The sequence below is a fragment of the Streptopelia decaocto genome, assembly GCF_964273445.1.
Source record: "Streptopelia decaocto genome assembly, chromosome: 5".
In the NCBI taxonomy this organism is placed as follows: Eukaryota; Metazoa; Chordata; class Aves; order Columbiformes; family Columbidae; genus Streptopelia; species Streptopelia decaocto.
Window position 1 is genome coordinate 11,776,537 of NC_138659.1, and position 17,312 is coordinate 11,793,848.

The 17,312-nt window shown below is 43.8% G+C and overlaps 1 protein-coding gene across 8 annotated transcripts in view; it reads right to left on the minus strand.

The window, feature by feature from the left end:
* Window positions 1–17,312, minus strand: part of NFIA (nuclear factor I A) — a 250,412-nt gene that overhangs the window by 68,641 nt on the left and 164,459 nt on the right. For all 8 annotated transcript variants that reach the window (XM_082053405.1, XM_082053406.1, XM_082053407.1 and 5 more), the window contains 2 exons: window positions 12,157–12,274; window positions 9,561–9,688 (listed from right to left, as the gene is read on the minus strand). In XM_082053405.1, coding sequence (XP_081909531.1) covers window positions 9,561–9,688; window positions 12,157–12,274 — 246 coding nt within the window. The remainder of the gene's footprint in view (window positions 1–9,560; window positions 9,689–12,156; window positions 12,275–17,312) is intronic.

A 17,312-nucleotide genomic window follows, 5' to 3' on the forward strand; every position in this document is an offset into this window, starting at 1 on the left:
TTGGTAATTTATTTACCTAAGATAGCCCAGCATCTGTTTTGCGGTGAGCTTCTTTCACAAAGTTTCACAGTTGCCTTGACTGATGCAAAAGGAGGTCACGGTCCTTACTCAGTGATCCCAAAACCATTTGTTTCAACCACTTAGCCATTCTATTTGGCTAATTTGTGTTCTGTTCTGTGTTTTTGGTTTGTCTTCTACTTGGAAATCTGCATCCCTCGGGGAACTGATCTGGCTAGGTGAGTATTTTAGTTATCTGCTTTATAAAATGCAGAAGTGCACAAGAATTTGCAATAATATGCATCATTTACTGGCTCTCAATATGTACTGTATATTGGCTCTGAAGACTACTAATATTTTCCAGCTGCCTTCAAAAAAAACAAGAGTTCAATGCAGCCTTTGCAGTGGGTCCTTTCCCATGACTCCCTTTCACAGGTGATGAAGACCTTTCCCGTGTCCTGAAGAATTAATAAGCCTGAACATTTCTGTACCAGCAGCATACCGCAGGAGATAAAATATTGCTTCTGCTTCCCAAACACATTAGAAAAAGCAAGTCTGCTGATCTCAACTGCTAAGACAGCACATGAAAGGAATGCAGTCCATTTCCTAACCAAGATCTAATCTATAGAAGAGCTTATAGATTCAAGTCAACATCCTGAATTGGTCCCAGAAGCAAACAAGAAAACTAGTTCAACTTTTGGAAGGCAGGTACAATGCACTCAATGTGTTTCATCCCATTTTGCAATTAAACAGTCCCATGCTGCACTATCAGATGATCTTCAAGAAAAACTGCATCAGAGGAGACCCGTCTGGAGCTCACAAAGATTATTCATGTTTGACAGGCTCCAAATCAGCCAGAAATGCGCAGCCAAATGCAAACAGAGAATGCTTCTGTCCTTTGGAGCTCACCTCTGAAAAGATGCAGAAAGAGTCTGCTTATGTCCCAACACCAGGGAAGCTTATACTTTTCACTTGGTGACAAAAGCGAAGCCCAGACCATATAGTGGTCTTTATGTGTATATGTTAAACAGAATGGATGGCAAAACACGGCTTAGCAAGGACATCTGAAGAATGTTACGACCATGGACCAACACAGCGCTCCCATCCCAGGAATCATCAGGAAGCATTGCTCCAACATTTGTCAGGGAATAGTTTTCTATGCACTAAACCTTTCCTATTAATCTGAAAAATGATTCAGATGATACTACTTGTTTGGGGAGCTCAGGTGGTCTTCTGGTTGTCACAGCACACAGATCTGCTTTTACCTTGGTCATTTAAAGTCAGTGAAAATAGCACGTAAGGATGATGCTAGCACCAGGCCAGCCAAAAATACAGCTTTAATTTGCTATTTGAAGGGAAATACTTTCTGCATTTTTTAACTCTGAACTCCTACGGGTCCATACTCATTTTTAAATGATGCATTTCCTGACATCTGGAATTAGACGCAAGAAACAGAGCCACAACACTGACTGACTGACTTCCCCGGGACCAAACCGAGGGGATGTTTTCCTCAAGGGATTACAGCAAAGCTGAGGCATGTGCTTTAACACTTGCATGGGATTATTAATTTTATTAAAAATGGAAAGTACAGTTTAGGCTGAATCACAGGCCAAATTTGTTGTGCTGTCCAGTTTCTGGAAAAATGGGAGCTTTCGAGAGGTGCGAAAACATGTAGGACTTTTCAATGTGAACCAAGTTTTCAATCAGTAGTTCCTTCCCTACGTCGAACTCCCTTCCATGATTTGGAGCCAGTAACGCCAGCAGCACGGCATGTTGTCACGGGCCTCGTGCTACTACGTGAATTGCCAAAGAAAGGCTGAGCTATTGATCCAGTGGCAATTTGCTGTCAAAATGACTGTCTGTTACACCAAATGAGAAGCGTTCATCATTTGACTTGATGAATGCGATTACAAAAGACCGACAATGCTCAAAGCACCACTCTTGACCTGCTGCTTTTTTCCTGGCTCACATGAGGCTCTTGATCTTTGCTGGCCATGACCAATTAGAGTTTAAGTCGCCCATTAAGGCGCGGCTCTGGAAAAGTTCTGTTTAAAATAAACAACAACTTATATTGGTGAGTAACTCATCAACTATGCAGCAGTCTGATTCTGATTGCCTGGCAGAGAAACACACACATTTTGCGCAGGATCTGATAAAAGATCTATAATGTGCTAACACAAACCTATCATGTAGCACCTGTGACTAACAGATTGTGATATCAAAGTCTTGATGCCTAAGTGCTCCTGTAAATGCATTAAACTTTTAGCGGCAGGAACTGTAGACTGCCAGTGACAAGGAGCTGATATGGTATTTCAGTAAAAGTTGATAAGTGTTATTGCTCTTAGAAGAAAAGAAAAATCTTATGTTCCTGAAAACCACTGGGCAGCTTGTGTTTTGATGGGATACTGTAATGCAGAGAGAAGGGATAAGGGAACACATGGAGTCTATGAAAGCAAAAAGACATTTAAGGAAAGCCCTGTACTCTACAGTAGCTGGAGCTCCTTGAAGGATGCTCCCATCGTATGGTTAGTTGTGGGTGTCTACCTGCTCACTTGAAGCCAACTTTTTAGGCGGCAACATGGACATGGTGCCATGACAAGGTAGCCCAGGCCCAAGCACACTGTGCTTCTCAGCTATGGCAGAACAAGGATGGTGGAAGACTCTGTAAGAGTGGAGGGAAACACGGGAAACTGTATAAAGCCTTGGAGATGAGAAGAAGCACAGGTCTGAATGGGAATGGGGAAATGGGGTGAAGAGGAGCAGGAGTCCTAGTCACAGTATAGAGTCTAATAACGCTCAGAAAAAGTTGTTCAGAGAAAATAAACAGTGGAAGTTTCCTGGGAGGAAACAGGTTCTGTCTGCCGTAGCGCTCATGGCATCTCTTCAGCTTAACGGCACAAATGAAATTCTCCCTGCTGTAAACCAAAATGTTCTGGCCACCAGTGAAACGTGGTCTGTGTCTGACCTCCCAGTCGAAAAGCCAAACTATGCCGTGTGCTGGAGGTTTGTCTGGTTGCGAAATGTTCCCGCTGTCTTAATATATTACAGAGGAAAAAATGGCACCGGTGCCTGCTGATAGATGTGTCAAGGTATGGAATGAAGCTGCTGCACAGGCAGGTACAAACCTAGTGGCTCTGTGTGTGCTGTCTGACTTTTCTGTACACACTGAGAACTGGAGGGCAAGCCAATGTCACACCTGGGAAAAATACCGAGTAAATTTAATTGGCAGGGATCCTGGATGTAGAACTCTTCTGCTCTAAGGAAAAGAGACGTTTCCCTATTTCTGTCTTTCTTAAATAGGTCTATAAGTATCTAAACAGTTCAGCTTAAGGAAATTAATAAAGATCATGAAATTCCTGTGTCTAGTTATGATCCAGTGAAAATTGCCCACTACAGCAAGTCACTGAAAAGTAATGCCAGAGTAATGCCAATTTGATATCGAATACTCCAGGTCTGAAGTTGAATGTTTTCCCAGTAAAAAAGGATTATTTTTTCTATTCCTTATTTTGTAGTATAATACATGGTTCTCATGTTATTCATCATATTTTCTAGAGTCAGACCCTTCAATCATTGGCCGTAATGTAGCACAATCATCGGAAACTTCTCCGAGCTCTGAGTTAGTGTGTGGCATCAAGTTTTGATGAGCCCACAGACCTTCTGCCCGAGGACAGATCAGAGGCACTCTGCATCACTGATGCTGGGACATATTATATGTATTTTACCTTCTCAGTAGTGCCAGTCAACAGTTGTGTTTAAGGCATAAAGAATGCATAAAGAACACAATCTAGGATCTCCCTTGCACCGCTTTCTCTGGCATTTCCAAGATATAATTCTGAACAGACTTTGAAAACAAACTCTCGTGGTCATCCAATCTATGCCTGAATGAGTATTTCTGATGTGCAAGGCATAAATAAAAGTTTCTTAGTAAATACAGAGAAGAAATTTTCTTGCGTGCTGAGAATCTGCTAAGAAGAAAGCCCATGCCAGATTTAAGAAAAGGGTTATTGAAACAAGAATTTGGACCGGTTGCCTGTGTGTGGTTTTTCCATAACTAGCAATGGGGAGAGACACGGTACCATTAAGTCAGGGGTCACTGCCACTTCAATGGAAATACTCCAAAATAGGATGTCAGCTCCTCAGCTGCATGGAAATTGCTCAGAAATGATTTTCAGACAGTCCCGTAGATGGTGGCATGAGAACGAGCAGCCTGAGTGGTGTAACAAGCAATCCTGAGGCTGACTTTAATAGCATCTTTACTACCAACGACGTGTCCAGCACTCTAACAGGGAGTTTTCTGGCTTACTGCAGGTTCATATAATACTATCAACTTCATGAGCCCTTGGAACTGTAAATATGTCTTTCGGTCATGCAGTGCAGGTATTACAGCTAATTCCTTAAGGTTTCTGCGCTGAAAGTCTGGTTTGGTTCCTGGGGTTTTCATGGTGAAGCCACACAAGAGCTCAGCACAGTGTGACCAGCAATAATAGCTATGGTGGAGCTGGAGGAAGGGAAGGTGGATGACCACCGTATGAAAAGTCCTATCAGAAGAAGGACCACAGAGCTCCATCCATTTTGCAAATGGGTGCAGTGCTTTAAGCTGGTGAAGCCCACACTTGAAGCGGAGCTAATTGTCCCTTCAGAGGTCTCAAGAAGCGCAAGGAGTACAAACATGTACCTTTCCTGGGATTACTGTCCTCCAGGGACCAAACTGACTTGTGGAAACAAAAGTTCCAGGAAGATCTAAGTAAAGAAACTAATAGGATAATCTGAATTTGCATCTGAAAGATTTTCTTCCATGCCACGCTGTAGAAATACAATGGAAGTAAAACTGGCAAATACTGTCCATATGCTGCACTACAAAATAACTGACAGAGCACAATGTGAACATTACTCCGGGACTGAATCAAGCAAATGCATTAAAAAAAAGGCATAAGCAGAATACTGATATACATTAACTCAATCTTCTTTTATTATGGAATTAAAAAACTTATACCTGTAATTATGGTTTACCTCCATTACAAGCAGAGTTGCCACAGAACTGAACATGGGCCAGCTTTGTGCATGAGTTCAAAGCCAGGGTGATGTTGCCTTATTTTCTTACTAACATCATCTTTATCCTCTCTTGCCCTTCTTCTCAGTTAACAAGAGTTATGTACTGAAAGTGCTGAGATAAAGTAATGGTAAGGAGGATACCGCAAAAGGTATTTGAAAAGAAGAAGTAATTTACTACATGTCTGCTTTGTTTTACTTCCTAAGCCTTCCCGTTGTGAAAGGAAATTCATCTTTTCTGGCAGACACCAGCCTTTTTAGGCCTGAGAGCTCCCCAGGAGCTTTCGAGTGCAGGTAAATGGATGTGAGACTCAAGGAGTACAGTACAAGGAACACGGAATTAATGCTGGGTTTTGCTTTGGCTGTCACATCTGACGTATAAGGAGAGTGCTATATCCTTGCTTGCAAGAATTATCTAGATGTAAAAACCACAAGGCTGAGTCCTCTGCTCATTACTACGGGTCTGAGGTGCCACACATGGAAAGGTCACATTGCTGGTGGGTGAAACATGTAGCATCTATGTCCAGCAAGGTCCCCATGTGAGACAGATGTCGGGGTGCTCCGAGCCCTGGTGCTGCTGGTGTAAAAGCAGAGAAAAAGGCCAGTGGATGGACAGTAGGTGCAGCCTGTGCTCTGCACAGAGCAAGACCCCAAGAGTGGGCACAGGGGAAGCAGCCACTGCCTAATCTAAATAGCACACCGACTGGTTTTGTCCTCTTCTGTTCTCCTGCCAGTTTGCACATATGTTCTGAGTAGACAGCCTGCCCTCCAAAGACCACTTACAGGGGCAATCACAGGGAAGCGAAGCAGGAAGAAAGTATCCAAAAAGGGAATTTTTTCAAGAGAAAAAACATGGAGACAGATGTAGAGTGACTAGTCACGGTTGGCGGTAAATAACCCTCTGCCTGGAGTGCTCTCTTTCTCTAAGAAGAGTTCACAGACTCCATGTCATATTTCCTTTCTAGGAAGTAAAATCTTTGTTTTCCTGGCATTTGTTCTTTTTTTTTTTTTTTTCCTTCCCTACATACTTTTCCCCTTTTGTGTAGTTTAAAATTGTCTTCTCATTTTCCCTTTCTCTTGTACGTTGTGCTCTCACGCAGACGTCATTTCCATGTACTGTCCCAGGCAACATCTCTATAACACTATAACCATTTCATAGTATCTGTGCCTTGAGCACTTCGCTCTGTCTATACATGTGCATAAACGTATGGGCGCTTCACACCTGCTCCTGCATTACAGTCCCCACTTTTTCTCATGTGCACACCTCAGAATTAAGCAAATACAACACACAGACAGAATATTCATCCTCTCACTCCCATAAACCTGTCAAGGCATATAGGCCAAGAAGTTATCTCTGCATAAATCTAAATCTCCTGTGAGGAAGCAATCTACTCAAAGGCAATAAAGCCAAAGGATATATTATTATCTTTGGTGTGGATCCTACTGGGCTGGGAGGCTGGCTGCTGGCTCCTCTCTGAACTTTCCTTCCCAGCCAGAACAGCCATCCCACAGACAAGTCTAAGCTTCCTCTCCTTGCTCTGATTTCCTCCTCCCATTGTTTGGCTGGTAACCCAAAGGACAGGGTTTAATTATAGAGTTTGGAAACCTGGCTTACGCTACTCTGCCAGCACAGGATAAAACTTCAGCCTGCCTTTCGAACCAGCATCACTCTGCACCGTTGATACCTGCATTATCCCACGCAGCATAAAATGAGCCACATGGAAGAAATGCCAAGTCAAACAAAAAGATGGTTTCACTCTTTAAACTCCTACTGCGAATTTCACTGACAAAAAAGCACAAAACAAAACACTGAAGATCAGAGATTACTGTACGTTAAAACTGTGCCATCATGTTGACCGCAGAATAAAAAAATGGCAAGGCCTTTCTCTGGACAGGAGAGGCATCGGAAAAGATGGATCTGAAACAGGTCCAGGCTCCAAAGCTCCCCTCTCGGAGAGGAACACTGCGGCAAGCCACTGGGTAATACGGGATGTTAACATCATTTATACGGTTTTCAGATGACCAATATATTTTCTAGGCAGATGCCTCATTGAAGACTCATAAAACATTTTAAACTTCTGGAGATAAAGCACCCATGTCTCATCCAAAGGGCCAGATGTTAATACCAGACCCACGTGCGGTTTCTGAGGAACGGCAGGGCACCATGCACAGACCGCTGGATGTGTCCCTCAGGGGACACCTTGTGCCAGTGACACACCGCTGTCACCCGAGCATGGAAGGACACCTCAGCACTGTTTTGTCCTTCACCACAGATGAGCTGGGGCTCTTTAGGTGATCAATCCGCCAGCCGCGCTCTTGCAGTGACCGCGTTTTACAGAGAAGCTGAGGCAATGCATTCAGAGACTGCTGGAATACTGGGGTGCATCTGCGTGGATGTAGCACAAAGATGGTTTGAAAGTGCATCCCGCGCAGGCAGGATAAAGCTCTTTTTCTTCATAGCTGTGACAGTGATAGATAGCTAGTGAATCTGAGCTATATCTAGTTGGTACCTGGCTGGAGTCCCTGATGTTGTAAGGTGATTTTCTGCCATTTTACAGGCAACACAAAGCAGAATCTGGGATTTTTCTGTAGCAAGGTTGGAAGGTGGAAGGAAGAACTTTCTCTGACTTATTCTTGCCTTTCTGAGCACTTCGGGAAGTCTGACATGGGCAGTTGTGCTTCTCCACGATGAGCACGCGGTGCTGCCAAGAGCGGTGCAGGTGATTTGGAGCCTTTAGATACTTCTCTTGTCCAGCCCAGCAGCTCTGTGCCACCATCTAGTCAGGACTTGGATGAGACAGAGGTAATGACCACATTGGGGGAAAACCACCAGAAGTGACAGCAAAATTAATAGCCAACCTCTGGCTGTTGCACAAATGGCGAACATTTGTCATTAACAAAGAGCACCCCGAACTTTGGGGGGAGCTAGCCCCCGGTCTGACAATGATGTAGAAGCAGTGACCCAGTCGGCTTTTAGCCATCTGTGTCTGCAGAGGAGGTTGCGCTCCCTCCCTTTCCACGGGTGCTGAGCTTTTGTTCGTGTTTTTGCCGCTCCGTGAGCAGAGCAGTTTTCTCCAAGGTGAAGCTCTGCCTTACATCAGCTGGAGCTGATGGAGGAAACAGCCTCTGGTGCCTACAGAGCAGGACACCCCCCTGAAAACACCGGAGCCCTGGGGACAATGGCAGTGGCAAGGCAGTGGCGGGGAGCCTGGCACTTGTCTGCCCGCAGGTCCACCCTCTCCTCCTGCCAAAGTGCCACATGTGCCGGCAATAAGGGCCCACAAGCTGGCTCCTCCTCATTAGAGCAGAGAGGGCAGCTGGCGGGGGATCCTCCAAGGGCTCCCCGGCGCAGGAACCAGTCCCCTCCCAGTCTGGAATAGCCCAAATTTGGTGACTTTCTGGGCACGCTGTAAAGGACAGCTGTTTGACAGGGTCTCCAGAGAAAGCTGTGGGGATGTTTCCTACGTGATGAAGGATATAGGTGGCTGGCCAAGTGCCCACGGCTCTGATTTTAATGCTGTTCAGTTGAATTTACTTTTCTGTGCTGTATAGTTCATTATACACAGGGCCCTGGACAAGCATGTGTTGTTTCTAAGCAAACCAAACCCATACTATTTTAAATCTAAACGAGAAAGAAAAAAGAAACGTATTGCAAAAGATCCTATGGGCTGTTTAGAAGGCCTTCTCAAACACTGGGAGGCTGGAGATGAATGCACTGCTTGCCTTCATCTAACAAACAAGACTCCTGCTGTTTTTATTGACAATAAATATTGGATATACACCTGTAAGCAAAACTGAGGCATTAACTTCACCTATGAATGTAGCACTGACCCAGAAAAATATTTTCAATAGTATTAAGCACCCAGATGATCAAGATAAGTGATCAATGGACAGTCAAGTATGTAACATAACAAAACCCAAAAGATGATCAACAAGAAAGATCACACACAAAAATTAACTGAGAAAAGGCAGAAGAGCTGCTTCCTAAGTCTTGCAAAGTGTAACACCCAGTGGTATCTGTTTTGATCTGAAGCTTCCAATCACACTTCATGGTATTACAGACAACAACTCCTTCGGTAAGTCTCTTAGAAGTCATTACTAAGTGAACTCAAGTGTTGTATAACGCTTGAAAAGTCCTTCCACCTTATATAAATTTAGGGATATTTATTTAAACAGGAGGGCACAGTCCAGACAGGTATTGCTTTTTGCTAAGCGATTGTCACCACTATCCCAGAGTTGAATCTGGACATTTTGACAGAAAAAGACAGCCTATCTTTTGCTGCATTATTTAAATACTTCAGCTATTTGGCCAAAATGCAGAAGTGACACACTACAGAAACATTCACAGCTGCAGGAGCAACAAAACCACTACAATATTGAGACTGACCTTTTCTCAGAAGAAGCTACAAAATGTTTAGAACTGATCGCCTTCCTATAGAGCATTCAGTGTATTCTGGTAACAAAACTAAGCAACGGGAGATGCCGTTCTGGGGCTCCCGAAAGCCGTGGCTTACCTGGCTCCACTTCATGCCATCCGCTGGACTGGCTGCCGCTGCCTGGAGAGCGCCCTTGGCTTGTGTAGAACGGCTCCTCACCAGGACTGTCCATCTCATCCTCCACAGACTTGAGACGTTTTGTGGAGCTGAGAAAGCAAAACCACGTAATCAACACTATACGTATGGAAAGGAACAAAAGCACTTTTGTGGGTGCATACCTCACCCTGCTTGAGAGGAACGTGGTTATGGGAACTGTGATGGATTTAGGGCCCTGAGCAGGGGCAGGTGTGAGTCCTGCACGGCCATCCTGCCCAACCAACCTCTCAGCACCCACGTCTTGTTTCTGATTTGCTTCACTGCCAACGACTAAGTGAGACACAAACACACCTCTCACAGAGTCCAAACTGAAGCCCTAAACACACGTGAGTTTAACCAGAAGATAGTTTAACGTTTAGGCTTTTACAGGTCAAAAAGTAGGACATTTTTCAAAGCACAGAGAGGTCAATAAAAAGGCAAGAATTTAATTTGCATTGTGTGATTTTTGCAATTTGAATGAATATGGTCATGACATACAGGACTTATTTTAACAGCTTATTCTAAAAGACAAATTATTTATGAGTTGAAACTTATATTTTTCATCTTTTAACAATAGCCATTAAATTAACCCAGACTTCAGTCCCATAAGAAGCAGTGTAGACAAGTGAATGGTAGTACAATCCGTTCTTGGTTCGAATGCTCATGTTATCCAACATGTAAAAGCACTTTACTCTGGAACTACGCCACCAAGCATAAAAAGTCCCCCAGTAGGTACCTCTGGCAGCGTCAGTACTAAAGGATTCCCTTGGGATCCATCCCACCTCCCTCGCCAAGGGCTCAGGAGACAGAAGAGCCTTCAGAGGTCTCTGGTGGCCACTGACTCAGACTCTGGTAGTTTCACAGGGAGAGGGTCCCGAAGCCAAAGACACTCAGCTTGGCTCTGTTTTCTATAATGAGTTGTACAGACTGCGTGGGGATGTTACTGAGAATTTCTAAGTACTTTTCCAAGGCTGGGTCAGCTCGCTTTTTTCACCAAATCTGTATCCTATTAAGACTTAAGGCATTCAAGAACAGGCTCCTCTGTGTAGGGGGAACATATTTAACAGACATAAAATATTCCACTGCAATTTCTCTCAGTTTAAAACTTGCAGGCTCTCTGTGGCTCCCCACGCGAAGCTCTGCACAGGTAGGAGCTGGCGGGTTTGCAAAATCCGTTTGTGAGAAACAGGAAGAATAATTCTTGCGGTATGCGTGGAATGCAGGTTTGGCCATTCCTTAATTTAGAGAATTGTTATGTGTCAATAGGGGAAATTGTGTGCATACAATATAATTACCGCCTGATAATTCTGCTGAGTCTATGTATTTAAGGAATATATTTTTTTTCAGACTGGGAACAGCCTAATGAGAGGAAAACAAACATATTACCAAGTTATTAACTACCCATGCTGTTTATAATTAGCTCCTTATCAGTGGTAGCTATTTGCAGAAGAATAGAAGAGCAACAACAGAGCTCTCAAGTAACATTAATAACCTCACTTTTCTGCTTCTGGAGTCACAGCTAAATTCTACCTGAGAATGGTGGTAATGATGAGCACTGTAGGCTACACAGTTTACATGCAAAAAAAGAAAGAGCACCAGGTTTTTAATTGATGTGTAATGGGGTTTGTAGTTATCAAGCTTCGTAATGGGCAACCTAAGTGCAAGATGTAGAATGTTCTTCCAATCACCGCAAAACTGTAAGAAGTTATTGCTAAGAGCCTCTCTTTAAAGATTTTTTAAATAAAAACAGTGGCTACATTCAAACTATAGAGACTTCTAATGTGTACTTGCTGCTGCAAAGCTGTGACACTGCAGACTGAGATAAAAATGTAGAAGAACCCTGGGCTGAAGTTAGACTTTCTTGTCATGTCTTTGAAATAAGTGATCTATTTTGGCCGTGGGGGGAAAAAAATAAAAATCAATCTGGTTCCCTAATAGTGTTCAAGACTACGAGAGTGAGTGGGCTTGTTTATAAATCTAATCTCATGGATGGTTAATGTGAAAGGTAAAAATAAAAAATATCCTTGTTTGATAGTTGGCGTCTAAGCCAAAATCAAGATCAGACTGGGTAGTCATCTGCATTAACAATTTGTTTCCTACAGCCTGAGTCACAAATTTCTAAATGCTATAGGAAAACTAGAATTCATGATAGGCCAAGGTCCTAAAATGATGTTAAGTCTCACAGATAACACTTTTTTAAGATAAAGAATGCCTGTAAGTCTGTCTTAGGATTTCCCTGCTAGGACATGTCACTATGCTCCCAATTCTCTTCTGCCACAACTGAAACTACAAGAATTCCAGTGGAACTTGTCCTGATGCACCAAGATACAAGCCAGAAGTTACACAAATCAACGCAGCAGTCTTTCTTCGAAGCTTGTACATATAAAAAGAACTTCAACAGCTCTGTGAATCTGAAACAGCTCCACATCTTGAGGCCCCCAAACAGCTTGTCAAAGAATGTAATGGTTACTTTCCCAGATGAGTAATGATGCTGGCTTGGGTTTCCGAGTAACTTGTTATTAGGCAGAGATTAAATTACCTGGTAGAGGATGTGCTAGGTAAAGACCTCCTCATTGCTCCTGGGCTCATGCTGTAGTATGAAGAACTTTCCAAATCTGAGAGGGAGAAATTAGGGCCTGTTCCTGCAGCTATCGGTGCTGGGGAAACAAAAGAGATCGCAGTCAGTAAGTCACGTGAATAAGGCATGAATTGCACTTCAAAATCACTTTCTTCTTCCCCATGAGTGTGTTTAGTTTCACAATGAGAACAGGTGGGACGTAGAAATCAGGAAATGCTAATGGTAACTGGCACTGCAATCAAGAAGATGTAAATGTTATCAAGAATACAATGTTCTGTGACGTGGACTTTTTCTTATGTTCCTCTAAAGGTATTCTTCAAAAAAAACCCCAACAAACAACAAACCAAAACCAGCAAGATTTTCTTTAAGCACTGCTTTTATATTAATATCACTCTAATATTTAATGAAACTTTTTGCTTTCACTTTTAGGACAGCGTCACATTTATTGGCATAGTTACAAACAGGCTGCATCATCCCTGTAGTGTGCTTGGCATAATCTATAAGCAGCATAGGCAGGGAAATACACACCTCGGGGCCCTTGGTATATACGTGACGTACATCCACAAGCACAGAGGTTACAAATGCTCTTTGGAGAAAGCACAAAAGCAGATGAGAAACCTGCGAGCATCCGAGTTTTCCTCTGGCCTATCCTCCAGCTGAATCAGAGCTAGAGACATACGACTCCCAAAACCTTTTATCCACCAGCTACCTTTCCCTGCTTACCTCTCACTACCTTACCCAGCACCTCCGTTTTATTGTAAGGCATGTGAATGCCTTTAATTTCCCTGTCCTAGAGCCTTGGGTTCACATTAAAACATTATGAATTCTTACATACCCCAAAGTCTGCAGACACAAGCCTATGAACTCCATGTGGTGTGTCTTTCTCAGAAGAGAAAAGGTCCAGAGCAGTTGAATGTTACAGTCAACAGAAAATGCATTTCACAAAAAAAAAAAAGCAAAAAAATAAGCGCCTCTATTTGGCAAACGGTACCATATCCAGTGTCACTGTTCCAGTGCTGTTTACAGGACAATACAACTTTGGGAGCTGACAATTAGAGATCATGATTTTCCCTCACGTTTTGGAGACATCTGAAAAAGGATGTACAGCACAATAAAACACACAAGCTTGGCCTGGAACGCATTGTCGGAGAGCCCGGATTCACAGCAACAAAGGCGAAGCAGCCTCGATGCCACACAAGGATGCTGAGCCAAGCTTAATCTTTGGTCTGAGAATCTGGCCCATTTTCAAACATGAAAAAATCTTTCAGTCCGATGGGGCAGGAGCGAGGAAATGAAGATGGGGGAGCTCGTATCACCCAGCTAACGTGTCTGGGCTGAAACACAGGCTGCTGGGAGTGCTGCCACGGACGGTAATGGGCCCAGGATTTCACCCCAAGTTTAAGGAGCTCACAATGTCAGATTTGACAGAGGAATAATGTAATTTGCAGCTGCCTCATCATCCCCACAAGACAATTAGTTGTTGTTTGGCAAGGATCTTTTAAGAACGTCATTGAAGACAGAAAGGGAACTGCCTGGATAGCCACTGACTTCTAAAAGGACGGGACAAAAAATACACAACGCCATTAAAACTTGAGAAAATCTGGAATGGTCATTAAAAGGAATTAAGATGGGAAGTAATTTATGACAAGAACACTCAAATCCTTTGTTATCTTCTCTTAACTATCGTACGCTTCCTGCACACTGGGTATCTGAGAGGGTGTGCTAACAGAAAGAAAGAAAAATTAAGCATAGTAAAATTAACTCGTTTTATCAATTTGTGCTTTCTGCAACAGTTTCCTGACAGCAGCTACAAGCGGCTGTAAAACTGATGAATTTGCATGGAAAAAGAAACCGGTCTAAGTAATTTGTGTAAAAGGTAACAGGGACACGGACTGCTATAATTCAGACACCCTGCAGATAGCAGACTGCTGCAGTGTGAGCAGTTATGGGTTAGAAAAATGACCACACTGCAGTCAGTCTGACTTGAATGGAAATCAATCATAAAGGTACTCTCTGCAGCATCTACTCCACAGTTTTCAGCAACTTCCTTGCCAAACAGATCTGTGCTCTGTAAACCCTTTGCTGCTCAGTTCCTCTGCACCCTCTACCCACCAAAGATGAACTTACAGGTTAAGCATGCTATATTCCAAACAGGAACATAAAAAGGCTAAATTAAAGCACTGTTTCTTTCTGAGGCACGATGAATTTCCTAGCCATTGCAAGATTTATGGAACAGTTTTATTGCAAACAGGTACAGAAGAAAAACTAGTATGTGGATAACGCTTTTCTTCTTTCTCTCACCCCCTCTTCTGTTTATCGCCCTCTCCCCAAATCCTGGATGTTTCTGTTCCAACACTTGAACTAGCCCTATAGGAAAATTAAATGTATCTCCAAACCAGAGGTGGGATAGGAACAACGTATGGCTAACACTATGTAAACTCAGCACAAATTAAAACCGGCTCATCACACAGCAAACTCCGCCCGCATAGTGAACACGAAGGATGCTTTGTTTGCTACAGGCCAAACCACCCTGCCAAACTCCAGAGCCTGTCTGCAACCTGAGGGGCACAGAACAAAACCCACCTCTGATACACACCAGCAGATCTGGTGACAAGGACCTGCAGCCCCGTGGCAGTCCTGACACTTGGGCCACTGTGCTGCCACAACCAGCTCAAGGTCTCTGGCCCTAGAAGTGCTGTGGAGAACCTTGCACAGGGCTGAGCTGGTCTGAAATCCCTTCTCCTGCCTGCCTGACAGCACCTCACACCTCCTGCATAGGGCTTTGGCCGCCGGGACCGTGGTGCCATCCCTGTGGTTTGCGGTGACACATGCCACCGGAGCTGGCATGATGCAGTCAAGAGCCACCCGAGCCTGGTCCTGAAAGGAGGTTGGAGTATGGAGGGTGTTGGTCTCTTCTGCCAAGTAACAAGTGCAGGGACAAGAGGAAATGGCCTCAAGTTGCACCAGGGAAGGTTTAGATTGGATATTAGATAAAAATTCTTCCTGGAAAGGGCTGTCGGGCATTGGAACAGGCTGCCCAGGGCAGTAGTGGAGGCACCATCCCTGGAGGGTTTTAAAAGGCATTTAGACGAGGTTCTTAGGGCCATGGGTTAGTGCTAGAGTTAGGTTATGGTTGGACTGGATGATCCTGAGGGTCTCTTCCAACCAAAATGAATCTGTGATTCTATAAATTGCTTTTCACACTTCCCGCATGGATCATCCACATTGCTCGTACCCATAAACTGACAGGAAGGAAACACTTGCATTTATTTGCGGGATTCCCTGCAAAGGCTGCATCTCTGGAGAGTAAGCGAAGGGATCAAAGTGTTGCCAGCTGTGGCAAAACTGTCTAAAATAACTCTCTTCATTGTAGTATCTGGTGATTCACCATGCAATCTTCCTACAGCCCAGGAACAACTTGGGCCCCACACACAGTGGCCATGGGGCTGGGGAGCTCCAGGCCAGCACAGCCGGCTCTACAGGCTGCAGCCTGCAGGAACGCCAGGCCACTGACACTAAAAACACGCCATTTCCTCCCCCTAAGAAATGCCCTGCAGCAAAGTGACCTTCTGATAGCTCAGGAACATCTCTCAAAGAGGAAAGGATGTCAGAAATTGCAGTTGCGAGTCAAAACAATAATCTCCACCTACGTGCCAGCGTCAAGATGTCATCTGACCCAGGGCTTTCTAAGCAAACAAACTGATGCCGGCTTCTGCTCCCGTTTTGGCATCACCAAAAAAACACAAAAATCCCTGTGCACATGGGACACATTTTGCTTGTTCTGAGGGGCAGGACTTGCTCCTTTACCCAAAAAGAGGAGGAGGAGGGTGGGCGCCTCTGCTCAAGAACACAGGGCAGCATCACCCCTGCTGCCAGCTTGTTAGCTCTGATCTTCACCCGAAATGTCAAGAAAAATAGCAAAGAAATTAACAAAAAGCCCTCTGACTTAACCCAATTGGAATATTTATTTTTAAGAATTTATTGAATTACAGAACAGGAAACCCACTAAATAAAACCAGCCAGGCTGGCATTTGTCTCCCTTGGAATACAGCGCTCTCTTTTAGTCATGTTAATATTTAGTTTCTCTTTTTCTCATTTTTATGTATTTGTTTTTACAAAGGGGTTGGGATGTAACTAAGATCATTACATGTGTAACACTGCAGCAAAGTGATAATGTGTTTAAGGTTAAATGGGAGAAACATGACATTTGACTAATAAACTTTTTCCTGTGTTGTGACTCCATAAACAAAGGGAAACTCACTGCGCTGCTGCTGCTGCTGAGAGGAAAGGGGAGCTCAGGGGTTTTTTCTTGCAAGGCCTTTGTTTCCTACATACTCTATCGTTAGATTCAATGAGGTTTTGCCGAATACAACAGATATGAAATGTGTGATGTTCATTTTAAAATTACAAGTACAGCCTGCTATTGACCATCTAATTATGCTGAGTTCCATTTATAAACATAGCTAACCACTAAGTTTATAGAGACTTTTTGTGCTGCTTTAATAGGATATTGATCGAGAGCAAGGTTTGAGTGGACTGCCATTGAATTGTGTAATGGCATACAAAAGGCAAGGTCACGGCAACTGTTCACTCTATGCCTGCAGTCTATTTTTTATTATAATCTTTCTTTCTTCCTCTCATACCCAAGCCCAAACAGTGTGTTTTGGATGGCAGTGCTTCGCTAAGGACTATGGAGTATCTTTTTAAATGTTAATTTTCCTGCTGCTGACTTTAACTGCCTTCACTACTGTAATGCTTAGTATAGCAGAACGCACACAGGCTGCTGGTTAGAGAAAGCTGGTTTATTACATCCAGACTTTCACACACATGCCCAGCAGCCTCCTCTGTGTCTCCAGACCCATAACAGGATCTGGGGCACTACACACCTTCCCACAGGCACCCAGTACGTACTGGGACAGCAGGACCCCCCCTGCAGTTTGTTTTGGCTGTAGCTGGCTGCTGGAACAAAGGCCTGAGGAGGCCGTTTCCTCCATCGCACCCACACAGTGGCAAATACTTTAATTTCTAATGCTTGTTCGCCTGCCACAGATACCACAAAAGCACGTCTTACCTGTGGAATTCGTGCAACTGTCTAAGGGATAATTAGGTGGACCGTT